Raw genomic sequence first — 26,919 nt, forward strand, 5'->3', positions numbered from 1 at the left:
TTGTACGAGATTACAGGAGAAGCTGCCACTCGAGCTGGAGAGAGGGACAAGTAGATCGATCCTTTTTCTATCCTATTCTATTTCTTAACTTCTTATGTTTCTATTGGAAACTTTTTTCAAAAAAAAAAAAAAAAAAAAGAAAAACTGAAGAAGCACCCTTTGCTAGGATTCGGTATTGATGTGCTCTGTAATTAAATATATAAATAACCATCATCATACACAACCCACATTTATAATTCAATGCGTCTGTCCATGTTGTTTACCTAATAAATTAATAGTTCTATATTCTCTCCTCGAGCTGTACTATGTAGATCAAGTGTCTAAACTCTCCATTTCACCAATGAATGCTATGTGATATTGTTAATATTTCCCGTGGGGAAATTCTAGAACAGGGGAAATAACCAACAACCTGCGGTCCATATCTGGTGCCCCAATTTGGTCCTCTAAGATTGGTCAGTAGGTAGTTATGTACTACGGTAGACATTGTACTGTACAAAGTATCTATACGAAGTACTTATACTTACTTATGATACTTGGATCTACATAGGGATTTCACTTAATTTCCTGGCAAAAAGCCCTAAACTCTGCTATACCAACCAAACAAAAAAAAAAAAAAAAAAAATTAATAATACTCCGTACTGATAGTAAACTTACCTGTAAAGGAACACACAGATTGCTTGCAGGCACTATTGAGAAACAAATAATACAGGTAGAGAAATCCTGAACCACAATTAGAGACGGTGCTCCGGAGTAGGTTGGTACCTAGGTGTCCAGTCAAAACTACCAAATGAAAAAACCTGTATGCATCTGCTGTGTCTACTAAACTTTCTTAGCTCAAAATTACCCCAGTTTGGCAGTTAAGGACCTGCCGGATTAGGTGATGCTGCTTTTGGATGGTATTCTTCACTAGTCCTATTTAAGAAGAATCCACTCCAAAAAAAAAACCGCCGGGGAACACAAATGATAGTCTTTAATGTTCTTTTTTTTTTTTTTTTTCCTTTTCTTCCTCCCCTTCTCCTTCTCCCCATTCTCTTTCCCTTGCTCTTCTGTTCTTCATACATCGTATATAGTTGCTTATGTCGCACAGAGTGAGGTTCCGCCATCCGCCGGCTGCGGGTAATTCGGGGCTATCAGCGGAACAAAGGGCACTAAGAAGGATCCAACAAAACTCATGCCAGTGGAGTTAACAAGCTCTGTCAGCCACTAGATCCGACCCCCTCTCGGCGTATCAGGCCAAACTCGGTATCGGGATTCTTCATGGACCTCAATATGAGCCAAGACTGATGGAAACGAAGACCAGCTTCAATAGACTAAAACGACAAAGGCCGTTACACTATAGTTGGGATGACGGGTAGAAATACAGAGATACAACATGGCCGTTTGCCTCTCTCCATATATCAGTCTCTTCACTCATATCATTCCCACGTAGCACAAAAGATTGATGTGCAGCTTATACTCCAACATTGTTTCTTTCTCATACCGTAGTTTAGCCAGCACAGACTTACGGATGGACCGCTGGAGGACTTGCGGCGGTAGGATGAAGTGTGCCCATTTGATGGAGTGACTGCCTCTAATATGAGGGGGAAAAAAAAAAAAAAATGAGAGACGAGACCCTAAGATCGTACCCGACGTACTTAATTTCTACTCCCTAGGATGAAATTGAGTCCCAGTACCAAAATAATCTACTCTGTACAGAGGACTCGATGGTTGGTTTATTATACCTAAAGCTTCCCCGAAACGGCGTTTCGGCTCTGGAAATCATACTACCTAGGTACTAGCTCCTGCGATGCTATCATTGGCATGATAGTAGTATGTAATACTTTAAGGCCCTGTAGTTCTTGCTATTGTATGATCTTTCATGCTGTGGTAATGATATGCCCTAGTACCTAGTACATATGCTGAACCCGTACAGGTAGGTAGACAGGTAGATCTATTGAAGGTGCACGTTAGGAGTACTTGGTGTTGCGTTGTTAACTTACTTCGCTCTGTACCCTGTAGGTATTTGATGGAAACCATCGGCCACGCTGTCGCCACACTACAGTACCTTAACACATTCGCTTGGATCCTAGCCTTGGGGGGTGCAGCTCGGGATTAACCATAAGATGTTGTTTTAGTGGATGATGGTTAGATACCAATGTATTACTCGGTACTGAATGGCTACTCCGTACTAGGTCCTATATAAGGTTTGTTGGCTCTCAGCCTTCCATAGGGTCTGGGGGCTAGTAATCACTTGTGTATGCTCTACTGAGGATGACTGCAGTAGATCCTGTAGACTAGGTAGGTAAATACTCCGTATCTAGTACCTAGGTAGGTAGTTTTAATTTCTTCTTTTTACCCCTAGTGTCCGTAGCCCAATAGATGGGCCCCAAGTATGGGTACTTGATTGGTCGGGTCAATTTCATGTTTCGGATCAGGCCAGACGAGACCGGATCAGCCGCGCCTTATTTCGGCTAGGACCGCTCAGGGAGAGCCGGACTTGGCAATCTGAGATTGCGCTCTGCTGCGGAGCCAACGTATTAATCATATTTAATTTACATGCAATTTATACACGGGTTAGTTGGCAACTCTATTCTTGATTTCTGCCTAGCCAGACGCGTCTTTATATCCGATGCAATCTTGTATTATTAGCAGTAAATAAAACATGGAAGTCAGTTTATTATTACATGGAACCATCTCGGTATCTATCCAGAGTAGCTAATCATCTAGGTAACTGGAATTCAAAGTATTAATTATGCTAGTTAGAAGGCTACTGCTTCTGTCCTGTTTCTAGAAATCCATTCTTGCATGCGGAGTACATATGTACGCACTCAACTTATATAATAGGTTGTATTGATACAGAGGTGCCTGTCGGGTACCTACCTATTATAAATATTTGATGGCATGTGATTAATTCCTAGTTCTAAGCCAACAAAATAGAAGAGTGAGGAGCCTGTAACACCAAACAGTTTTTCCTCTTCTTCCCCCCCACACCCCCACCCTAAAAAAAAAAAAAAAAGTCTTGCATTAGGTATAACACTGAATTAATGCACTTTTGAAAGCTATGGATAAATTCCAACTCATTCTCTGTACTGACCCAGCTTCGTTTGCAAGAAACCTCGGAGAGAGCATCGATATTGATAGATTCTTCTATTATATCTGTATTAAAAGTTTTTGATTCGTTAACTAGTTGGGCAATCGAGGTGTACCTATCTGTAACTGGTGGAGAATGAATGCACTATGCTTTGATTTGGTTTGGGCCTGCTCCTAGCATTCTCTTTTAGTCCTTCACTTTCCCTGGCACAGGTTCAAGAGCGTCCCTAGTCTGTAAGTAAGTAGGTGTGTGGCTCTGGCCCACATTGGCTCGGTCATTAGAGGTACATCCATCATATCCGCAAACGTCCATGCCTGACCATTCATCAATGCGTATGGTCACTGGTCACTGCCCGCCCCTCCTCACCCTAGCCCACAGATCCTCATGATACTCCCGCCAAGTTTAACCGGGCCTATCTTTGGCCCCGATGTCCCGAAAACAGAATCACTGGTTCCTGACCACTGGCGTTACTCTCAGGGACTTACTTACCATCTTTTACGGAGTAAAAAGACAGTAGCGGACGTCCCGCCCTGGGCGCCAAATGCCATTTATCACCTGCAAATCCAGCTCGTTCTGTCTAGCAATTGGTCCCTTTTCCAAGACTGGGTCTTCGTCTTCCTAAACGTCCAAGAAAGAACCCACCTAGTCAGGCTGACAGCAAAGTCGTTTTCGCCCACTAATCAGACGCAGCTTTATTTCCGTTCCTGCGCCAGTACTAAACCGTGGATCTTCCCGGTATACCATAATGGTATTTGCTACCAGTCCCTAGACTTTTGCCTCTACTCCGTACACAGTAGGCGCTTTGCTGGTAGCTTGGCGTGCACAGACAGATCCTGAGCACACACGAGGTCAGCACATCATGAAAGGCAGGCTTTCAATTATTCAGTACTTTAAGAACTGGACAGACCCTACAAAAAGAAATAGGAAATGAAAGACATATATATATATGTGCGTGGTTTATCTTTGTATGAGTATAGATAGATGTATGCAGGTAGGTGTATATATAAACTTGTTCACTTAATCACCCCAGGCGAAAAGCGGCACTTCAAGTTCACTGTGAACTTCGCCGTTAAAAGGGAAAAAAAAAAAAAAAGGAAAGAACCATAAAATCAATACAGAGTGGATATCATGAGTATCAAGCCAAACTGTCAAAGTCACATATCAAGCGAAAGCTTGAAAGGGTTAAGAAGAAAAGGGAAGAAAGCCTAAGATGCAGTCATCATGGTCCATGACGCTGCATCGCAATTAACCTCCTCAAAGCTGTGCAAAGTATTGAATCCCATGCCTGCCAGGCAATCAAAATTACTATCGCCGTCAACCTGTACCACAAATATTAATGAATGTTTTCCGGCAAAGAAAACGAGGAAAACAAGGGGTTTGAGGCAATAAACAGTACTTACATAATCGATGATAACAGCTTCAGCCCCCTGTTTACGGATTTGTTTGACTCCCAATAAGACCAGTCCCTGCAATACTGTGGCATATTCGCCCACCGAGGGCGAGATCACTGGGGATGAAATCCCCCCTGCCGAAGTATGTATAGACTTAAGAGCAGGCATGTGCTCTGCTAATGTCGCTCTTCCGTTGTAAATGACAACGCTACCCAGGATCGCCCCATCCTCAGGCCGTGTAGCCCTGATGATCCCAGAATTCGGCGCTCCCCCTAGAGCTAGTTTGTAAATATCTATCACACCTTGTCTGGAGTTGGTTTTGATGTGATCAAGGATCGTATCTGCGTAGTCCCATCCGTAAACAAGGTCATAGGCCACATCTGCATTTTGCAAACTTTGAAGCAGTCCATCGGGAGGAGCCCAGGTTGACAAGTTTCGCAAAACTACATTACACACGGGTCGCGAGAGAGCCGTGTTCCAGCCCAAGTTGGCAAACCACTGCCGTAGTCTCTTTCGTTCCACTGGATTGGCAGATGGAATACCCAGATAGATTCCAGGAAGGCGAGAACCGAGCTGAAACCTTTTCATTCCTTTTCGATGGAGAAGAGTTCGGATGGCGCGATTGTGGAGCGAGTTCCCAATTGAAAGCTTTCGTCTAGCAGGATCAACAATCAACGATCCAATCACGCCGGTGCCCGTGGACCTGAAGAAATATGTTGAACAGAATCCGTATAGGGCTTGCGTGCTGCTGTTCCTCACCACAAAGTGGCCCTCGTCAATATCCTCTCTTCGCAGTACAAAGCTGCTAGATGTCACGCCTAGTAATTCCGATCGCTGTCCTTGAATACAGTCATCTCTGACAGCATCTAGTAAAGAATCCAAAGCGTGCGAGTCTCGTTCTTCATTCCAATTTTCTACGAGCCAGTGCTGCCGCGCTTGATGGAGTTTTTGACTCCGGCTAATTGACCCTGGTAGAGATCCCATTGGAGCTAATTCGCCATATAGAACCTTGACAAGTGCCTCCAGCGCTGTCTCTGTAAAATCGTAAGTGCACACATAAGTCCCAATGGAAGGATCCATTGCGAAGTCGTACGGAGAGCTGGCCGCAACGACTACCATCGGCTTCTCACGAGCTTCGCCAGAAGGTGTGAACTGCGACCGGCAGATCATAGCCACATGCTTGGTAAAGCCGTGTTGGTATAGGTTCCTATTTGCATCCGCAGTGACAACTATGACCGCGCTGGCCCGGTCTATTAAGTCTTCGTGAATCGGACGAACACCGTTAGCCGTGTAAGAAGTATGCAATACACGGCCATTCCTTTGTCGGGAGAGAGACCTCCCTAATTCTTTGAAGACGCTTTCGCCACTTAGAACAGAGGCGGTCCGATCCCCTGCTACCGCGTCGAGAGACAAATTCAAGTGTTCGGGTATCGAACGGGACACAGCAGAGGCCGGTAATGGTTTGACCAGGGGAGTCAATAACAGTAGCTCCTCGTTCGGTTCTAGAATGTTAGACAGAGGCAGTAGATTTTGTTTGTCACGGACCACTGAAATAGAGCTGTTATATGCCTTCTTTGAGAGGCTAGTATGTGAGGGTTGCATCTGTGTGAGGGAGGGGAGTCCGGGAGGGTTGAGGGCCTGATCCCAGGAGGTGCATTTTGCCTTCAAGTTAAGAACCCTGCGTAGTGACTGCTCTATTCGCAGTCGACCGATAATACCATTTTCCACTCCGAGTTTCAACCCATTAATGGCCTCTTGCTGCACCGGGAGTGATCTGCATACGAGAATAATATCGCAGCCGGCATTCTTTGCCATCACAGTACCGCCACCTACACCAATGTTATGGGTAAGAGCTTCCATCTGTAGACACTCTGAAACGACTAAACCATTGAATTTCAGGTCTTTCCGAAGCAAGTCATCGACCACTTGCTCACTTAGACAGGCGTGCATCACGTTGACTCCAGCGGATGACATGGAAACACCGCCTACCATCATGGAATCTAACCCATGGGTAATAGCATTCCGAAAGGGAACTAGGGCAGTCAAGCTAAGTTGCTCCAACGACTCTGTAATAATAGGAACGTCCGTCTGCGAACCCAGGAACTCTAGGTTGCCATACGACGGGAAATGCTTCCCACATGTCACCAAGCCGGCTTCTTTGAAGCCCTTCATGAACTCGACACCATACTGAGATACCTCTTGGGGATCATCACCCGAGGTACGAACCCCCAGAGGTTGGCTGCGAACATTGGTCAAGACGTCCAAGACAGGGCCAAGAATCCAGTTGACTCCTACTGCCTTGAGCTCTTGGGCAGTAGCCACGGCTACATCGCGAGCTAGAGCCTTCGAACCTGTTGCAGCAATTCCCATGGCGCTGGGAAACTGCCGGATGTAGATTTCATCATACAGGCTGTTTACGCCTCCGTTCTCTTGGTCTAGGGCAATGAGCAGCGGTACTGGATGCCCAGCATCCCGGGCGATTGTTTGTAATTCGAGAACTAGCCGCGTGGCATCTTCTGCAGCTATATTGAAGTTAGTGCTTTACCGCCAACAGTGGGCCGAATATAAAGGTCAACTATCGACCTTATAAAGTTCTTAAGAGGTAGGGCAAGGGCTGAAGATACATTTTAAGTTTTTGGCAGTGAGCAGTATGGAACCCAGATGGTAGTTCTCAATAAGGGAGCGAATTTGAGGACTAACAGAGGTTCCATCAAAGCCCATCATAAATAGTTGGCCCATCTGCCTGTCGAGCAAACATGATCCTCAAATCGTTAGCGCGTATCCCCCTTTGTAAAGTCAACAGGAGTAAGGAGACCAAGAGGAGTGTAGGGAGAGAGCATGACGACTTAGAAAGAATATAGAAAGCAAGATTTTTTTTTTCTTAATAAAAAAGGACTAATGGATGGACAAATAATTAAGAAGAAAAGAAAGTATGCCAAGACGAGGGTCCTACCTGTCTAGATCCTCCCACCCAGGAGGTAGCATGTCCTCTTTAGGGGCCATGATGGCCCTAGGTGAGGAATGCCTGAACAGAACCTAGTACGATGACAACGTGAAGGAGAAAGGAAAAGAAAAAGGAAAAAAAAAAATAAAAATTAAAATGTGGCCAACAGATGCGCCCAGATTCAACGAAGCAGCGTAGGCGGTGGGGGAAGTGAAAAGGATTGATGGGGACAAAGCTGCAAACGATGTCGGAGCTGACAGGTGCCAGAATCGGTAGTTGATCCAAGCTACTAAAAACGTGCCTCTAAATTGGTTAGCAGGATCCAATCAAGGACAGGTAGGGATCTGCATGCTGTTCTCTTAGTTGTCAGATCAGGAAAGCTAGCAAGTAGTTTTCCCCGACACTGTCCACTCTACTCTGGGGTATGGAGTAGGCATCGCTTACCAAGGGACACGTATTAATAAACTGAGATGGGCACTGTGCTGACAAATGAAAAGAAAGTATTAGGAGGCTTATGGATGACGGCAATAGATGGATAGATAGCCATGAGGGAGCATAGAATTGCAGTGTTCTAATCAGTAGAGTGGCCAGCAGCTCACAAACAATTCAATGCAATCTCGGAAGGGAGTTGCAATGATTACAGGCTTCTTGGCATAATATCCCACACAAAATTCAATTCTGCTGTTCATTCGCCTTGAAATGAGGACGATGATTCCAGTGAACGTGAACTTGAACTTGCGCGGGGGATGATCACATGGTCTTTATCACGTGATAGTAAATGGTCTGTATGGTACTGTATTATACCAGGGCTGTACTTATTGATACTGTACAATACCAACCAGTCCCAGCCACTCCCACCTTGATATTTTATTTGCTAGTTAGTATGGGCGGACGGCAATACAATACCACACCACAACAGGGTTGCACTCCTTCCCCGGGTTCCCGATTTCGCCGGATGCAACAGCAGCAGCAACTGCCATTCCATACCGTATTAGGCCAAGAGTCTCCACTAGTGGCAGTACCTTATCTACTTGCTCGGCTTCTCTATGCCACCTCTTTCTGCAACATTACGTTGATCTCGACGATGGAACCCTTTGACTCTTCTCTCAGGATATCACCACAAAGGTAAATGATTCCCCCTCCTCAATGCTGGGTGTCCCTAGTTGATTGGCTGTTTGGGAGATTTATTCCCCATCCCCTGCCTTGACAAATGAAAAGGCTTGCGTCATTTAGTAGTGTGCTTAACGTCCATATCCGCTACATAGGTAGATTCCTCTAGGTGTAGGCAATAGTCTTAATGAGGTGAAGGGAGCAATATTTGGGTAGCTGACGATGAATTATAGCACAGAGTCTGCATAGGCATATTATTATTTTGCTATATAGCTCTGTCTTTATATCAAAAGGAACAATAGCTAATGTGATAATTAGGACGTCACTGTTGGTCAGCCTTAAATAATAGTTAGTTAACCCAGTAGGATAGTCCATCAGGAAGCACCAGCACAGTACAGAGTACTAAGTTAGTAATTACATACTACAAGGTAGGTAGGTAGTATCACTTTAATGTCGTGGCATTATCATGGTGTCACACTCCACAACTGATTGGGGTTCACTGGCAGGTTCAGTTGTAACAGAGACCCGTGGATGGGGACAAATGTGTCATCTCTTTCTGTAATTTTCTTTCTTTTCTCTTTTTCAACCTGACCTTTCCCAGAACCTCGAACATCTTTCTACTTTGAAGCCAAAAGCTGGACATTCATATTTTTCAGCTCCCCGTCTTGTCCTTATCCTTACTCTCCTTCTCCCGCTCTTCATACTACCTTTTCTAGATACTTTCTCACTGAACGAGTTTGAAGTCCCTCACCACCCTTGTCTAATATCTTTATTTACTCTACTTTGCCTCCTGTGCTCCTTTAAATCGTCTTAATCGAAAGCCCCACCTTCTCGGTGACGTAACTTCATTCCAAACTTCACCATGTATGACATGTTGTCCCCCTTCCTGAATTTGCAGGGAGTTGAGCTAACACGGTTTCTAAGGAGAGTTATTATTAGGGAAAACACTCTGGAAGTTTCAGAGTATATTGCTGACTATATCATCAGTTTGTTATCCTAATAATTAGAAATTTGCCTAGTATCAATCATCAGCCTTCCTAATTGAATTAACTTTACAGGTCGTATCAAGTTATTCAAGCCAACTGAAAACCAGCCTTTTGTTCTGGGCCTTCCGACTGGAAGCAGCCCTGAACTCATCTACAGAAGTTTAGTGCGCCGCCATAGAGCAGGCGAGATTTCTTTCAAACACGTCGTGACCTTCAATATGGTACTAACACCCTTTTCCTTTTTGGCAGGGAGTAGTGGCTTGTTTTTGCCATCCTTTATCATTTATTAAAATGGCTTTGGAAGAAAGTACTGACCAAAGCAGGATGAATATGTCGGCTTGCCTCGTGACCATCCCGAATCCTATCACAGTTTCATGTACAAACACTTTTTCTCGCATGTTGACATCCCACCCCAGAATATCAATATTCTTGATGGAAACGCCCCAGATCTTGCTGCGGAGTGTACCTCTTTCGAGGCGCGAATTGCGCGTTACGGTGGTATTGAACTTTTCCTTGGTGGCGTTGGCCCCGATGGTCACATTGCATTCAACGAACCAGGATCCTCGCTGAGCAGTCGTACTCGTGTTAAGACTTTGGCCTACGACACAATACTAGCCAATTCCAGGTTTTTCAATAATGATGTTGACAAGGTTCCTCAAAAGGCTTTGACTGTGGGCATCCAGACCATAATGGAGGCTAGAGAGGTCGTTATTGTTGCAACTGGTGCTCACAAGGCGTTGGCACTGGAGAAGGGTCTCGAAGGTGGCGTGAACCATATGTGGACGCTCTCGGCACTGCAACTGCATCAGCACCCGCTCATTGTATGTGATCGTGATGCAACCCTGGAGCTCAAAGTGAAGACCGTCAGGTACTTTGAGTCTATTGAGCGCGCCGGGACAGATGCACGTACACAAGGCCCACCTTTAGTGTATCGACCGAAAACATACATGCCCGCTCCAATTGGTGTCAGCAAATCTCCGCAGCAGCCTACACCGGCATCTACACCAACGAAGGTGCCCAAGGATTTGAGAATCAACACAGAGCTTAGTCAATCGATAGAAGAAGATGAACTAACGCCGGATAGCATGTCTTCCCGGATGGTCGACTCTGCTATTGGTGGGTTGGACTCGACCTTGAAAGGCGAGTTAATGTTTGACCGAATGGGTGCCAGAGTTGTGTCGTAACTGTGGTGGTAATAACTTGGATCCTGGCATGTTATTTCAAATATGGTGTGAAGTACTACTGCCATAATTGGCTCCGATTACGGGCTTTCCAGAGAAGGATTCCGGTGTCTGGTGTCAAACTGTATTCTGTCTGGCAAGACGGCTTATCTTGTCCTCTTTTTTCTTCTTTCAACCTCCCCTCTCCTCCTCCCTCCGTCTCCTCCCTCCGTCTCCCCCTTCTTCCATGTCTCTGCTTTATCTTCACTCATTTTCTGTACCTAGGCGTTTGTTATTGCACTCTGGGAGCTTGCTCTGCGCTTTTATCCTCGTTCATAGATGGCTTGATATTCGGTGTTGCTTACAATAATATTGATTTGCTCCTCTACGCTTTTTAAGCTGCCTAGTGTTTCAACGTTCATTGACTCCTTTTAGTATTATTGTTGTTGCCATTGCTGTTAGCTACGGCTTCCTTTCTGTTAGAGTAATGAGTAGTACGTCTTTCGCCATCGAGCTCGTTGTTTATGAGGTTTTACGCCCCTGTCAATGAACAACCTGGATCCCGGGTTGGCTAGAAAGTATAGCAGGGGGGCACACGGTAAAGCAGAAACCCAAGATTTCATATCCTGTGGACCTTAACAATTAAGTTTAATTCTTAGTGTATGAGTGGGCCAGAAGCAAGCATAGTTAGTCAACTTAGTCAACAGTTTTAGTACACTTAATCTTCCTGGATTGGCATGGCCTTAGTACCGATGAGGCGGAAATTGCGGAGTCAAGTTTTGCGGGGGTCATACATCCAAACCAGTCTATTACACACAGACACGGGATTCATGCCAGCTCCAAGTAAGCAATGTATGACCTTTCATGAGATAAGTATAGCGATCTATGTAGATGTTATGAACGGCAGCGTTGGAGCTTATATTTGATGCTATCCATCTCATAGATATTACCTCTATTCGCCTCCTAAGACAAGGAGACGTCTATCCATAGCTAGGTGCTTAGTATCTATGTTTGTGTTATTGATAATTTAGGCTTATATCGCAGACCGAAATGCGTACGATAGTGATTGCGTTTCTTCTCAAGGCTATTGCCAGCTTGATGACCGCTTCTGTTTGCGCCCAAGCCCTCACTCCCAACCGTTACGACTTTGTGATCATTGGAGGAGGCACATGCGACTTAACGGTGGCAAGTAGACTCTCCGAAATACCAGATGTCACAGTAGCCGTAATTGAGGCAGGGAAGGACGAGCATAACAATCCGAACGTGACGAGTGTGGTTGGATTCGGCCGCGGGTTCAATACACCCATCGACTGGCAATACCAAACGACAAGCCAGGCAAATGCCGGCGATCGAGAGCTCAAATATCATGCTGGTAAAGGGCTGGGTGGAACCAGGATCATAAATGGTGCGCGACACCTATATCAGAGTGTGCCCTCTACTGTTCGTATAGGCACCCTTGTACTGATGTTATGGACCTCTCTGACGAGGCTACAGGCATGACTTATATACGTGCCTCATCCTTACAGATTGATTCGTGAGAGGAAATGGGAAATCAAGGTTGGAACTGGAACAACTTGTATCCTTACTATTTGAGAAGCCAGGGATTCCAGACCCCTACACCGGTGCAGTTTGCAGTGGGAGCCTCGTACGTGGATTCATATCATGGTAGGGAAGGTGCACCTAAAGTCGGTTACCCCTATGAGCTGGTAAATGGATCTTTTGCTTCAACAGGAAAAGAAACATGGCTGGAGATGGGGATACTTTTGAATCCCGACGTCAACGGGGGTCAGTTGCGGGGGTTCTATGTGTGGCCGCAAACTCTTGACCGCAGGATCGACATCCGCGAAGATGCGGCCAGAGCCTATTACTACCCAGTGCAGGTGTGATCCGATCCCCAGCCATCCTGGAGCTGTCAGGAGTAGGAAATCCAGACTATCACCAACTTTCGTGGTGAAGATTTGTCGAAATGCTAATAGCTCAAATTAGGGTGCTGGGAAAGTATCCGTGAAACTCCCGTTGCGTTCTGTCGGGGAGATCACTTATATTTTCTTCTAACGGCACAGTAAATGGAACGGCTCCATATGTGTCATGCGACCGCATCTGGCATCTTGTGATCTGATACCAAGGGGGCCAGGCGGATTCCATGGTTGCAAGACTTGAAGATTGGGAGAGACAAGTCGCGAAAACGAGTGGAAGGGCCGTCTCCTCCGCTGCTCTCGAGCATATTTTTCGTACCCAATTTAATTTTCAGAAAAAACGTCTATAGCATTGAGATCTTCACTACACCGGCTCGGGCTACAATCTCGTTTCAGCATTCTGGACACTCTTGCCCTTTTCCAGTGGGCGCGTTCATATTAGATCAGCGGATCCAGAGGCCTACCCTCTTGTAAATCCGAACTACTTCATGATGGACTGGGACCTCTCATTCCAAATGAAAGCTGCAAGGATAGCTTTGCAATTTTGGGCAACGCAGCCAGTGCAATCGCTTGTTGTCGGGCGGTCATTCCCTCCGCTTTCGACGGTGCCACTAAATGCCACATATGGGGAGTGGATGGAATGGATAAAGAGTGCTTGTGAGTCTAGAGGAACGTTGACTCGCTGATTTCTGTGTCTCTAATTTTGGATCAGTTACTCTAAACCATCATCTCATAGGCATTGCCGCAATGCTTCCCCTGGAACTGGGTGGGGTGGTGGATGAAAACCTCATCGTCTACGGTCGATAATATTCGAGTAATTGATGCCTCTGTCATGCCATCTCCGAAAGAGCGGCCGATATAATAAAGGCACGGATGTATGAATAACATACGGAACAAAGCCAGGATACCCCACGCTCAGATAAGATGATAGAAGGACTTGGTATATTTCAACGACACGCAGGAAGTTTCTTGTTCTTTCTCTCTTTTTCTCAAGATAGTTTGGACGTTGATTCCGGGAGCAAGGAGAAGCATCTCTGAGATTCAGCACGTGGTATATAGACCTCATCTTACATGGAGAATAAGAGTTGAGGGTCCCACTATACAAAATGTAATGGAAGGAAATCAAAATAAATCCACAGTGTTGGACATGTGCCAGTGTATATACATTTTTATGGCCTATCCTTCTTCCGATAGGAGTTAATTATCCATGGTGATGGGGCCTTTATATATATAGAATGATGCTTATAGCTTGGCAAAAACCGTAGCAACCTCTCCGCTCATTTCCACGAGAGTGCTCTTGTTTTTCACCCAGGCCTCAATACCTCTGCGGCCATTCTCGACACCAACACCGCTCTTCTTCCATCCGCCAACAGCCATCTCGGCCGGACTCTCTCCCCAGGTGTTCACCCAGGTAATACCAGCTTGGAGCTGATCGATGATACGGTGCGCGCCATTAAGATCTTTGGTAAAGATGCCGGCTGCCAGACCCAATTCAGTAGTATTGGCCCGCTTGACCGCTTCTTCGACAGTCTCGTAGGACAAAATCGACATCACTGGACCGAAAATCTCTTCCTGGACGATCTTCATGCTGTCCGTGCAGTCGGTGAATATAGTGGGGCGAACCCAGAACCCATCCTCCAACTCCTTCGGAACCTGTGGCTTGCCGAGCCCACCATAGAGAAGAGTAGCTTTGTCTGTCTCGATGCCGTGGCGGATGTAGGCCGTGACCTTCTCGAGATGGCCGGCGGAGCTCAATGGGCCAAAGTTCGTGCTCTCATCGAATAGATGCCCCGGGCGGATGTACTGCATCTTTTCCAGGAGACGCTTTTCAAAAGCGGACTTCATGCTTGTCGGCACGAAGACACGGGTGCCATTTGTGCAAACTTGGCCTGTGCTGTAAAAATTGGCCATCATCGCCCCGTCTATGGCGTTTTCCAGTTCGGCATCCGGAAGAACGATCAGGGGACTCTTGCCTCCCAGCTCCATGGTCACGTATTTCATGTTACCGGCAGCGGAGCCGGCAACCTTCATGCCGGTTGATACCTGGCCAGTGAAGGAGACCTTGGCAATGGTGGGGTGAGAGGTCAAGTAGGCACCGACGTCACCTGCCCCGTACACGATATTAAACACGCCCGCGGGGAGACCAGCTTCCCGGTAAACCTCGGCGAGAGTCTGTGCATGAAGCGGGGTGAATTCACTGGGTTTGTAGACCATGGTGTTGCCCGCTGCGAGGCACGGGGCCGATTTCCAGAGGGCACTGTTACGCCCGGGGTTAGTCGCATCGTCCAATTCCAACAGATCGAGATTGAGCGGGGACGTACATCTGGATCGGATAATTCCATGCACCAATTCCCGCACAGACCCCTAATGGAGCCTTCTTGGTAAACACCCAAGCGTCCTGCCTCAGTTGTGTGGTTTCTCCATTCAAACCTCCGCCGCCAACCAGATTGGCATAGTATTCCAACACATCGGCACCCGTGACGACATCGACCGTACTTGTCTCCGTGTATGCCTTCCCGGAGTCTAGCGCTTCAACCCGAGCGATTTCATCATTGCGTTCCCGTAGGAGAGCGGCAGCCTTCTGAAGAATGCGCGCCCGGATAATCGGAGGAGTTTGGGACCAAGAATGAAATGCACGGTCAGCGGCGGCAATGGCGGCATCTACATCGGCATGCGAAGCGACGTGGATTTCGGCCAGCACGGTAGCATTGGACGGATTGACGGTTTGAAACGTCTTGCCGGACGAGGCCGACTGGACCTGACCATCATAGAAGAGCTGACGCGGGGCGATAGGAAGGGCGGACATGCTGAGAGAGTAGAGGGCAGAGAGTCTGGGACAGTATTTGGACGGGATTTTGGGAGAGAGGGGGAAGGGGAGAGAGCTGACGTTGTATGTAAGTAGGCAATACTACTAATTGGAGGAGGGGTATGAGAACTGAGAAGCAGAGGGAAGCAGGAGCTCTTCACCCGAGGCAAAAATCCAAACCCATTAATGAAAAAGAGAGAGAAAGAGTAGAGCGCAATCGAAACTTTAGACTTTCGCCCTCACCGCCATCCGACCCAGTTCGGTAAGTGGACGATCTCCGTTTGAAAAGCCCACGAGGGAAACAATGGGGAAATAGATCCTCACTTGCCATTTACTTTGTTCGTCTTATTATCGGTAAAATCAATGAAATCAAAAATAATACAGCCATTCGGTTGGTCCTTCATCCGTATCCTTAATAAGGTTGAAATTCCCATCCACCGAATAAGGCAATGCTTTCCCTCCACGGTGAACCTCCGACCGTTTTTTTAGTGGCATCGTGGCTACGTTTAGCGTAGGGGAGTGACGTCGTGATACAGACCAGACATACATACGGAGGGCATTCTCTTACAAGCAAAGGTAAGGAACGATGCATAAATCACTCACACTGATGTATTCCGTCCATAGCGACCAACTACCCAACTACCCAACTTTCCAGTCAGTTCACTTGCATTCGAAACAGAGAAAAAGAGAGGCCGGCATCAGACCATCCCCGTCAACCGGAGCCATTATCTAATACGCCGCTTTGGTTCCACTCGATGGACAAGACCTAATCGTCATTGGTTTGGTGCCTTTTCCTATAGTGGGGGGCAATGGTCGCCGAGAAAGAAAAAGTTAAAAAAAAAAGAAAAAGGATGGAGACGGATACAGAGAGGGCGAAAGAGAGAGACAAATGAATGCTTTTTTTCTCCAAAATGGGCTGATGGTTCGCCGACGGCCGAGCCGGATGCACATCACTTCAACTTGAATCAATTTAAATCCTTTTTCCCTTTTTCTTCCCCTTCTCCTTTCCACCCGCTTGTCTCTTCCCCATCACTCTCTTAGACCTTTCTCCATCTTGGCCATTCTAGCTCCCCCCCTCCCGCCTCTATCTCTCTATCCTTGGCTCTTAACATTTTGATTCAACATGGCCACCACGAACGAGTTCCCCGCAAGCGACGTTAACAGCTATGACTATGTCATCGTGGGAGGTGGCACGGCAGGCTGTGTCATTGCCAGTCGATTGGCTGAGTACTTGCCCAACAAACGTATTCTGATCATTGAGGGCGGTCCCAGTGACTTCAATGATGATCGCGTCCTCAACCTGCGGGAATGGTTGAGCTTGCTAGGAGGCGAGTTGGATTACGATTATCCTACTACCGAACAGCCAATGGGTACGTCGCACAGCATTTGAAACCCGCTTACCTTGTCCTACGGAAACTACGTCCTGAAATTTTGATTACCCGTATACTTGGGATAGCCAAGTTCTTTATTTTTTTAAAAATAAAGAAAACAAAACAAAAAAAAATATATATATATAAAGACTGACAATTCCTGTGCGATAGGTAACAGCCATATCCGTCATTCTCGTGCCAAGGTCTTGGGTGGTTGCTCGAGCCACAACACCCTCATCTCTTTCCGCCCCTTCGAATATGATTGCAGGAGGTGGGAGCAGCAAGGTTGCAAGGGCTGGTCCTTTGAGACGTTTACCCGCGTTCTGGACAACTTGCGCAACACAATTCAGCCTGTCCACAGCCGCCACCGCAACCAGCTCTGCAAGGACTGGGTTCAGTCTTGCTCTACTGCCATGAATATCCCAATTATTCCCGATTTCAACAAGCAGATCCGCTCAAACGGTGAATTGACCGAGGGTGTCGGTTTCTTCTCCGTCTCCTATAACCCGGATGATGGTCGTCGCAGCAGCGCCAGCGTGGCTTATATTCATCCTATCCTGCGTGGCGAGGAGAAGCGCCCCAACTTGACCATCCTCACGAACGCCTGGGTGTCCCGCGTTAATGTTAGCGGAGACACCGTTACTGGAGTCGATGTGACCCTTCAGTCTGGCGTCAAGCATACCCTGCACTCTAAGAAGGAAACTATTCTTTGCGCGGGTGCGGTGGACACTCCGAGGCTGATGCTGCTTTCTGGATTGGGTCCTCAGGGACAACTCCAGTCATTGGGAATCCCAGTTGTAAAGGACATCCCTGGCGTGGGTGAGAACCTTGTGGACCATCCGGAGAGCATCATCCTCTGGGAGCTCAACCAACCCGTTCCCCCCAATCAGACGACCATGGACTCGGACGCCGGCATCTTCCTGCGCCGGGAACTTCCCAATGCTGCCGGCTCTGATGGCCGCGCTGCAGATCTCATGATGCACTGCTACCAGATTCCCTTCTGTCTCAACACAAGCCGTTTGGGATATGACAGCCCGGTGAATGCCTTCTGCATGACTCCTAACATCCCTCGCCCCCGGTCTCGTGGCCGTATCTATTTGACTTCTGCCGACCCTAGCGTGAAGCCCGCCTTGGACTTCCGTTATTTCACAGATCCTGAGGGTTATGATGCCGCCACCATCGTTGCTGGTTTCAAGGCGGCCCGTGAGATTGCCAAGCAGTCGCCGTTCAAGGACTGGATCAAACGGGAGGTTGCTCCGGGCCCCAGCATCCAAACTGACGAGGAGCTGTCGGAGTATGGCCGTCGCGTCGCTCACACCGTCTACCATCCCGCTGGTACGACCAAGATGGGTGATGTTACCCGCGATCCACTGGCTGTTGTGGATCCTCAGCTGAAGGTCCGTGGCTTGAAGAATGTCCGCATTGCGGACGCTGGTGTCTTCCCTGAAATGCCCAGCATCAACCCTATGTTGACTGTCTTGGCTATTGGAGAGAGAGCTGCTGAGTTGATTGCCGAAGAGGCTGGATGGAAGCGTGAGCAGCCTCGTCTGTAAATGCTCCCTTGCCCCCCCCCTTTTTTTTTTTTTTTTTTGAGGGGAGGGAGTTAGGAAGCCATTGTGGACGGAAATGAAAACTACCAGCTATATGAGTAGCTGATATCCCTAAAAGTATACAGGGGACGGATACATGCAGGCATATGTATCGCATTGTCTCCAAGCATTGCTCTTTCCCTTCCTTGTTGCTTATTGGCCGCCGCTTTTTGCTCAGCGAGCAGTAAGGCGTGAGTTACTATCCTCTAAAAATACACCACGCTAGAGCTTCACCTATGCTTTCCGTTATTCCTCAATGAAGAGCTTGCCTCATCTATGTGATGTTCAATTGTGACCAATATCCGGCCTGCACTTGTGGGGTGGAATTGACCGAACTCAGCTTTTTATTGTTAGGCATCTGCTATACTATCCAAATACCAGTCTCTAAAATTCAAACTGTGCAGAGCTGTTGGTCTTATTCCTATGTATATGAATTATCTGTCTACATATGACTGAGATGTATTATATTGTTCAGAGCTACTAGTAAACATTTTCCTATCGCCTATTTCTTGCCTTCCATATGATTGTTCTTGCTGGCTGTACTATACCTGGGATAGTAGTGCATCAAGTATCTGGGTTCAGCTGCCGTACTATAACAACCTTGTTATTTCGACTTCTTGGTAGAATAGTCCACTTCCTAGGAGTCTATAAAGAAAGATAGCATCTCACCTTGATTCCCTTTGAATTTTGCAAACCTTATTTTAGATATAATTTATAATAGTGCTCTTAATATTATCTATAGATTGTACTAATCACAGGATTGCGTCTACAGATAGCCCTTGGTCTACTATATTCTAGATTGTGACTCTTTATATCTTTGTCAGTTATTAAATTTTGTCAACGCTGAAAATACCTGAAATACCACAAATATGTCTCTCCAAGGGCCCATTTGTTTTAGTTGCCTGAATTGAATCAACGCTTATATAGAAATCAGCTTAGAGCACGCTTCAAGTTTATACACCAGAAAGTTAGCTCTATTAATAACCGCGAGTGTTAACAATATTGGCCACAATAGCTATTATTATAGGCTGTAGGTAGGCCCTCCATAATATCAAATAGCATAAGGCGGCAAACAGTAGACTAGATTTCTATCAGTCAGTGATGCTTATTATGCCACTTCTCTATAAGAAGATTCAACAACCCCAGCAAAGTTCTAGTTCTCTAAAAATGAACCTGTATCAATAAGCGAGTTTCAAGTTTTCAGTAACAGGACTAACTATCCTGAGCTACCTAGGTGGAGGCTTCTCAGAGATTGGAAGTGTCAAGGGCTAAACCTCTATAACCTAATAACTAGGGTGGATACAAAAGGAATCGTCGAAGAGGAAAGAGAAGAGGAAACAGCGATGAGACGATTGCGAAGTAAGGGGGGGGAAGTCACATGATAGAGTGTACTAATCAATATACTAATCATGTGGCAGGCGAGGAGAAAGGAAACACGAGGGCTGAGGGCCCGAGTAGGCTGAGGGGCTCTAGCCCCTTACAGGAAGTTCCCATAAGTAACCATCCAATGCACAGGAATGTAAAATGTGACACAGAGAATTGTTGTATACAACAATGCTAACATTCCTGCCAACACAGTGATGGCCCAGGATGGTTGACCTGTTATACTTTATTTTACTTGTCGATGTGTTGTCTTTCTCTTAGAATGTTCATCTAATAATTTAATAATCTCTAGAGATTGCTTAAAAATTGTAGTCTCTGATTCTATCGATTGTTTAAACTGGTGGTATTCTCTTTCCGAATACATGCACAATCTCTATAGCTATCGCTTTGAGTTGTAATATACTCCACTACGATGGAGATTGTTTTCGCCATCTGTGTACTTTGAAAATGCTTTCAAAGATAGCTTGGTTCCAGCATTTTACAGAAGGTAGCAGTTTTCAAGTATTCCATGGGGGATAATGTTGGGCTTCTGGCGGACTGTATTCAGAAAGTCATAAAATAAGCAAGAGTTGTAAGTAACCCTTCTAGATCTGATGTATAGTATACATCATTAGTGAGTATAACCAGGGAGTAGAACAGCGGTGATGCACTAGAGTTGCTTAAATGTATTCAGAATCGTCTTTTAAAGGAAGGTAATCTTATAACCTGCTTGGCTCAGAATAGCTACATCCTAGACATATTTGTTGAATATAGAACATTTTTAGTCCAGCTCTCTAATATGTATGGTATTAGCTTTGCTAGTCCCATCGTAACAGTTTTAGAATTGGAAATGTATATATTCTTAGAATAAGACAATGCCACGCACAATATAGATGGTATCATGGTTGGTCAATCTGTTTTACAGTTGTATTTGGAAGATGTATGGGTATGTATGATAGGTATATGGGTTACTGTTTGTGACCAGGACCTGTAAATTACATGTTGAAATACAGCAGCCACAACATGGCGGTGCTATGCCAAGATTCGGTACATATTAATACAAGTATGATTTAGAGAAATACATACTTTCTGACACAGCCTGTTTAATGATCTATTTGCCTAACATGCTTTTGGTTTGACCAGTGTTTTTACTCTTCCATTAGAAGCTCTCTCTAGATGGAGATTTCTCTTTGCTGTCTATATAATAAATCAATGATGAAGGAGTGTAAGACTTGGGTTTCTACATAGAAACTGTTTTAACTATATCGACAAACGCTTCGGTCTAGAGGAATTGTACTGCGTTGCCTTCACTTCCAATATCTCCTACACCATGAGTGACTTATTCTCCATTCTTGTTTTCAATTCCCTGATTTCGCCTACCTGTATATACTTGTCTATATGTAGCAATATGTGTTTTTGTTCTAGGAAGCATGCAACCACGTACGGGACTTGCTATATCCATAGTATACTGCTAGTTAAAGACAGATATCTAGTACGCCATGTATAAGCAGACCTCAGTTCAGATTTTAATATGTCTTCAAAATTTAGCATATAGTTACTATATAAATACGTATTCTTGGGAAACAGAAGAAATCTATAGTGTCTTATTATCGGGAGTTTCTCGTAGATATGCCCTGTAGTACCATGGTAATTTAAATCTTCTGCATTTTCAGAGTCTTGGATGGTATACAGGACCATATTATCAACACACCATTTTCCTGCCTGAGTACATGCCCCGAGTGATGTTTTGTTATAACCTCATCGCCGTTTCCTGTATAGGTAGGTAGGTAGTAACTGGGTCGGATGGAAAAGCAATGGACAACTCACCCGTGGGAAATTTAAAACCAACTATGCAAACAGGTGCAACTTTTGCGTACTCAGGATGTACAAAAAACCCGGACAACGGGCTTCATCCAGGTAGTATACAAGCTAGTGTTTTTCGCGTGTCCATAGCACAGCAGAGGGCATGCGGAAAAGGTGTCAAACTGAGTTGGGTGTCCATAGAAAGTAGATAGAGTCTGGTCTATGACGCGCCATCTTTCACAGTCAAACAGGGTTGGTAAGATTCTAAATTTGAAATATTATTACTATCGTTGTCTTAATGCTTCTACAAGTTTGGCGATCTGCGTTGATAACCAGGGAATATAAACCAGGACTACAGAATGTACAGAGTACAATACAAGAAGGTAAGGAATAATAATAAAGATTTTATTGTGGCACTAATACATAAATAGAAAAACAACAAATAATCACAAAATCAAATCTTGGGTTGTGACCAAGTTAAAAAAGAGCTAAGTTTGGCGATGGAGCATGCTACCGCTGTTGCACACAAGTCAGCTGATGACTCGCGAGCTGATTTCTTTCCTAAAACAAGACAGAAGCATTAACGAGTGCAAATAGAATCAGAAGAGACACTTTGCTGGCGAGCACGGAGGCAATCTTCTGTATTCCCCATCTTGCCACGTGGTGCAGATTAGTTAAAACCACAGTCTATACCTGGCACGTTGACGTAGAACCGGAAAACAGTCCCGTTTGCTGTTTGGCTTTGGTTCCTGACTGCAAAGCACTTATTCGTAGTTGGGGGTTCTCCATCGTGGGGCTTCACATATAAGTCGTATTGGAACAGTGATATTCAGCGCCAACACACCCGTCGTGGTTACCAGCCAAGGTACGCTTTCCTCCTTCTTTCCATGGAAGCGGCTTCTTACGCTCATCCTGACTCTGAGGATGATTAAGTTCCCCTAAGCTTGAGGGCTTTCGACGAGATGAGAAAAAAGTTGAAGGGACTCGGCCAACTCACGTAGCTTTGAGGGAAAGCCAATGCCACCGCAGGGAGCAAGGTAAACAGCAAGTGTATTGTAGATAAATATTAACAATCTATTTCAAATACAACGGCACAATGTCCGTATCTGAGTTAGTATTGCAGTGAGCAGAGGGATTTTATAGCCATTTTTTATTTATCTATCCAGGTAATATCTGACGCTCCCCATAATTATTGAAGATACAAGTCTGGATGGACCCCAAAAGGTGCAGCTGAAACCCTTGGCAACAATGTTAAATAGACATTAGGCAACCCAATTTCATTTCTATTGGAAATTGCGCACAATATTAACAAGGCTATAGTTAACCAGTGGTTTATTTAAAGATGCCGCTACTCTACTAGCCTAGTAAGGCTGAACGTAATGCATCGTAGGCCCATGTCCGAAATTAAGCTTATTCTTGAAATGCGAGACATGCCATTCCTTTGCGTCTACAGACACGGCTATCTTAAAGAGAGCTATGGAAGATGTATATTCTGCCCGTGGGCACTGAATAATTTATACTCTTGTACACAAGTCCAGACGAGCAATGTATGCCAAAACTACTTTTAATTCAGATACCAGGCTTGTGTGCTCTACCTAGGACATCAGTTTGACATGCTTGGCCTAAGCATAACTTCACCCTTGGTCTGGGCTAGGGCTAGCTATACATGAGCTCTACATATCCAGAGTGTAGGTGAGTCATTATGCGGCAAAGCACAGTATTTCATTCAGGTGTCTCTTTGGTCTATAATGTTGTTGATTCAGGGAAGTATAATATTTGAAAGGAGACAAATAGTAAATTGAGCGGGAGCTTGTCTGAATAGTTACGGGAAAAGGAGAAGTCTCAGGGGGTAAAAATGCCGCACACCTGCCAAGGCGCCAACTATATACTATACCTTAACATGACAACAGGGAGAACTGTAGTGTGTACTTCGTTCTTGGTGGGTATCCCAGTTGCAGCTCCTATTCATAGAATGGTATCTGGCTCCTAACTTGGTACGCCCTGCAGTATATCCTGCATCTATAGATACCAGATCCTCCATTCCATATAACTTCACGGAAACCCCCATATTACTCTATACTATACACTTTCTCCAGTTTCCGTTCACTTGGCAGATCTGAGCCGCGTCGCGTGAGTATACCCCCCTGACCTGGAACCAGTGACCTTGGTATTAACTTGTCCTTAGCCTGTGTATGCTTCCCAGTTGTGTTCGAATTGTGGTTTAGCTCCGGGGTTAGAGAGGGTTGCCGTCCCTAAATCTATCTGTAACTCTAAGGCTGACAGGCCTGGTTCTTTAATAATTACTATGTAATTCAATGTGCAGACAGAGGAGATAGATTCCGAGCAGAATCCCCAGCGATGCCCGAACAAATAGGGAGGTCAACGTTCCAAAAATATAGTTGACGACCGATCTACCCTATATTGTAGATCTAGCGCAATATGTGTGCATATATACTTCATACTAGGTAAGTGCAACTGTACAAATGTTTGCAGTATGTATTTAAGTATAATATACTTACATACATAGCGTTTATTTGGTATTTTTCATGCTTTTTTGGAGTATGCGAAAAATAAGACTAAATTGTGGCAACATTAAAAGAGCAAAAAAGGACAATTTCGTGGACCATGTAGTAGACTAGCAGTAGATCGATGTAGACAAGCAGATAAAACCAGACGGCTTATAAAGGACTATCGATTCAATTGTTCAAATTGTTCAAATTCATGGATAAGGTTTTCAGCTACTCTGACATCGGTCTTAGTCTATTGATTATCTTCTAGACTGTATCGCCACCGGATTAAGTATTTGGTATATTCAGTGGCTTGTCGTCCCCACTTGACAGCTCGTTAGCCCAGTGTATGTCCACTGTTAACAGAGCTCGGTCCAGCTGAGCCGCGACAGGATGTTAGATCCCGCATTTGACGCCTATGACAGACATGACAGACGCCAGACCCACATAAATATTACTCTAAATTCCACAGTTCTTATTGGTCTATGGCGTGTATTTCGAAATTTATTTTGATAGATAGAAATTGTAGATATAGAACCTATATAGATTCAATTTATTTCGAATAGATAACCTTTGTAGACAAGAATAATACTGTAAAGGTGGACTATTTAACATTCCGTTGCAACTGTACTTCTTACCCAGCTTCAAGCTGCACCGGGAGTAACATCTAAGAAGTTTATTACAGCAGTACTGTCTGTATAGAAATGCTAGGGACCAGACCGGCCCAGAACTAGCCACTCGCATGATGTCGATCATTTTCTATCTGGATTCCTGGCGTCGAATGGGGCTGCATCGCCAATTAGAGAGTGCTTTAGGATTATGGATATGGCCATGGGAGAACTGGCACCGCTATCAGCGCTATAGAAATAAACCAAGGCTGTCAATTCCCCAATTCCGCAGCCTACCGCATGAATCACGTGGATTAAAGAGCTCAGTATGGTTCTATTCTAGCCTGGGGCGATGGTGCGCGGCTATTTTAGAGGTGCTAGGCAACAATCTCGCTCTGCAGAATTGTGCGACTCTCGAATCATGCCGGGGCTTTCTTTTTCCTTTGGGATGTTGTTGCAAGAGACTGGATGTACTTAATACGAATTCCTAGGAGCTAGTTAAGAATATTGCGAATATATATACAGTCTTCACAGTAAAATGTCCCTATTCTTCCTACTATGTCTGCAAAACCACAACAACATATATAATAAAAGAATAATATATACATCCTAGCTTCGGGACAGGGTACAGAGCTAAAGTAGCGCAAGAACAGCCTCGAAACCGCCAACAAATAACTACTTTCCCCCTGGCATCGTTGAACTCGGATCTCTTTATGTGATACAGATAACGTCGTACTTCTCCAGGGCTCAAATGAGGTTTACACTGCAGAACCTTGTTTTCTGTCTTTCATTGTAACCTTAAATATCCCCCTTCAGAGATCTCCGTGCCCGCCACGGGTCTAGAACACTAAACCTGCAAGGCCGCGAGACGGCTCCAGAATTGTGACTAAAAAATATTGCATAACTTCTGTATATCTTAATAAGGATGACAAGAAGTTCTTTATCTTTTACAAAGCATCAACCCAAAAAGTCTCCACTGCAAGCAGGACCCACGAATGACAACATAATCAGATAATTTCTGCTGCAACTGCGTTGACAACAGAATGCTAGAAAGAAGTATGGAGTAAATAATGGATGCTATGATTTTCAAGACTAAACCCGAAATGGGTAAAACTACTGCTGATCTAGGCTTACGTAGGGTGCAATTGAATCGGATGTTTCCGAGTACTATTGGGGCTTAGCACATGATTTTCAGGCTTCGAGGCACTAAACCGTTTGCAGGCTAACCTTAATTGGTGGCGTATAACTCTAAACTTTAAGTACCAAAGCATATTGAATCATTCACAACAAACGGACTGAAAGAGAAAACCAGCGCTCTTAGTTTAATACTAAAACAAAAAAAAAAAAAAAAAGGGCATGAGTGAAAGAGTACCTTCAAGCTAAATTACCGCTGATTCTGAGAGCCTGAGAAGCTCCCTCACCCTATCATTCCTATCGAGTTTATGTCCCTTCTACAAATTTCCATGGACCTGGCAACTTTACAGCTGCAAGAGAGCAGGTAGGATTCAGTTGCACAAGTACTTACCAGGGGAGCAGGGCCATTCCATGCTTAAACATTTAAGAGTTATGGAAGTCCTCTGCTGTTTTAAGTGCGATATTCCTTTGCATACATCTGCAAACTCAACACAAGGCGATTTTGGTCATCGTTGTTCCTACAATGTGAGCCTTCCTATTGGCACTACTGGTGGCATTGGCTTTGCCCTTTAGTCATGTCAGCCCTTCTGTTAGGTGTGGTGCGTCACCTAATATTACAGTGCTCTACTATATGAGGTGCTCACGAATATCCGATCCCATTCGGATCAGATATAGCGGACTTTTAGTCCAGTAGAATAGTTAAGATCCTGGGCCTCGCTATAACATCTTCCCTGTGTGGTTCTATATTCCGATTGACTAACATTCATTCTAGTGCAAAGCAGATGGCAATGCAGACGACAAAATTCTCTTGCTATGGAAGGTAGCTTACAATGATGGGGAATACTGGGCCAGGGCATACTATCCCATATCCAGCCTTGGTAAGGTAGCGGGCGGTAATTAGTGATACTGCCAACACCAGTACTACAAGGAAGATAATGATGGCGAGGACTACGACAGCCCTGAAACACGCTTTGCAGCCCGGCAACCAAGCCCCAATCCGCATGCTGGTGAGTAGCCGCCTGCCGGAGAAGGCGATACTGGCAAAAATCTCTTGCCATGGTGGGGAGTTGATAATGAGGGCTATATATCAAAAGGATATCTTTAAGTTGGTTCGGCCACATAAGAGAATCTATGTGGTACTCAGGCATACTGCCAAAATAAGT

At 45.2% G+C, this 26,919-nt stretch overlaps 6 protein-coding genes across 6 annotated transcripts; 4 read left to right on the forward strand and 2 right to left on the reverse strand.

The window, feature by feature from the left end:
* Positions 1-4,275: 4,275 nt before the first annotated feature.
* Positions 4,276-7,464, reverse strand: ATNIH1004_011135 (putative beta-N-acetylglucosaminidase; the record flags this gene model as incomplete). Its single annotated transcript, XM_033575701.1, has 4 exons — positions 4,276-4,389; positions 4,471-6,983; positions 7,086-7,204; positions 7,415-7,464. The coding sequence occupies 4 exons, from the start codon at positions 7,462-7,464 to the stop codon at positions 4,276-4,278; spliced, it is 2,796 nt and encodes a 931-aa protein (XP_033421556.1).
* Positions 7,465-9,875: 2,411 nt separating this feature from the next.
* GNPDA1 (putative glucosamine-6-phosphate deaminase) lies at positions 9,876-10,685 on the forward strand (the record flags this gene model as incomplete). Its single annotated transcript, XM_033575702.1, has 1 exon — positions 9,876-10,685. One exon carries the CDS (start codon positions 9,876-9,878, stop codon positions 10,683-10,685), a length of 810 nt encoding a protein of 269 aa, XP_033421557.1.
* A 1,026-nt stretch (positions 10,686-11,711) lies between these two features.
* On the forward strand, positions 11,712-12,716 carry ATNIH1004_011137 (uncharacterized protein; the record flags this gene model as incomplete). Its single annotated transcript, XM_033575703.1, has 3 exons — positions 11,712-12,066; positions 12,219-12,541; positions 12,648-12,716. 3 exons carry the CDS (start codon positions 11,712-11,714, stop codon positions 12,714-12,716), a joined length of 747 nt encoding a protein of 248 aa, XP_033421558.1.
* A 1,103-nt stretch (positions 12,717-13,819) lies between these two features.
* ATNIH1004_011138 (uncharacterized protein) lies at positions 13,820-15,383 on the reverse strand (the record flags this gene model as incomplete). Its single annotated transcript, XM_033575704.1, has 2 exons — positions 13,820-14,834; positions 14,899-15,383. The coding sequence occupies 2 exons, from the start codon at positions 15,381-15,383 to the stop codon at positions 13,820-13,822; spliced, it is 1,500 nt and encodes a 499-aa protein (XP_033421559.1).
* Positions 15,384-16,506: 1,123 nt separating this feature from the next.
* On the forward strand, positions 16,507-18,306 carry ATNIH1004_011139 (GMC family oxidoreductase; the record flags this gene model as incomplete). The annotated part of the gene is made up of 2 exons (XM_033575705.1): positions 16,507-16,753; positions 16,925-18,306. 2 exons carry the CDS (start codon positions 16,507-16,509, stop codon positions 18,304-18,306), a joined length of 1,629 nt encoding a protein of 542 aa, XP_033421560.1.
* Positions 18,307-26,331: 8,025 nt separating this feature from the next.
* Positions 26,332-26,771, forward strand: ATNIH1004_011140 (uncharacterized protein; the record flags this gene model as incomplete). Its single annotated transcript, XM_033575706.1, has 3 exons — positions 26,332-26,355; positions 26,529-26,639; positions 26,676-26,771. 3 exons carry the CDS (start codon positions 26,332-26,334, stop codon positions 26,769-26,771), a joined length of 231 nt encoding a protein of 76 aa, XP_033421561.1.
* Between the last annotated feature and the right edge of the window lie 148 nt (positions 26,772-26,919).

The sequence above is a fragment of the Aspergillus tanneri genome (genome assembly GCF_003426965.1).
Source record: "Aspergillus tanneri strain NIH1004 chromosome Unknown AapTan_8_pilon_pilon_pilon, whole genome shotgun sequence".
NCBI classification, from domain to species: domain Eukaryota; kingdom Fungi; phylum Ascomycota; class Eurotiomycetes; order Eurotiales; family Aspergillaceae; genus Aspergillus; species Aspergillus tanneri.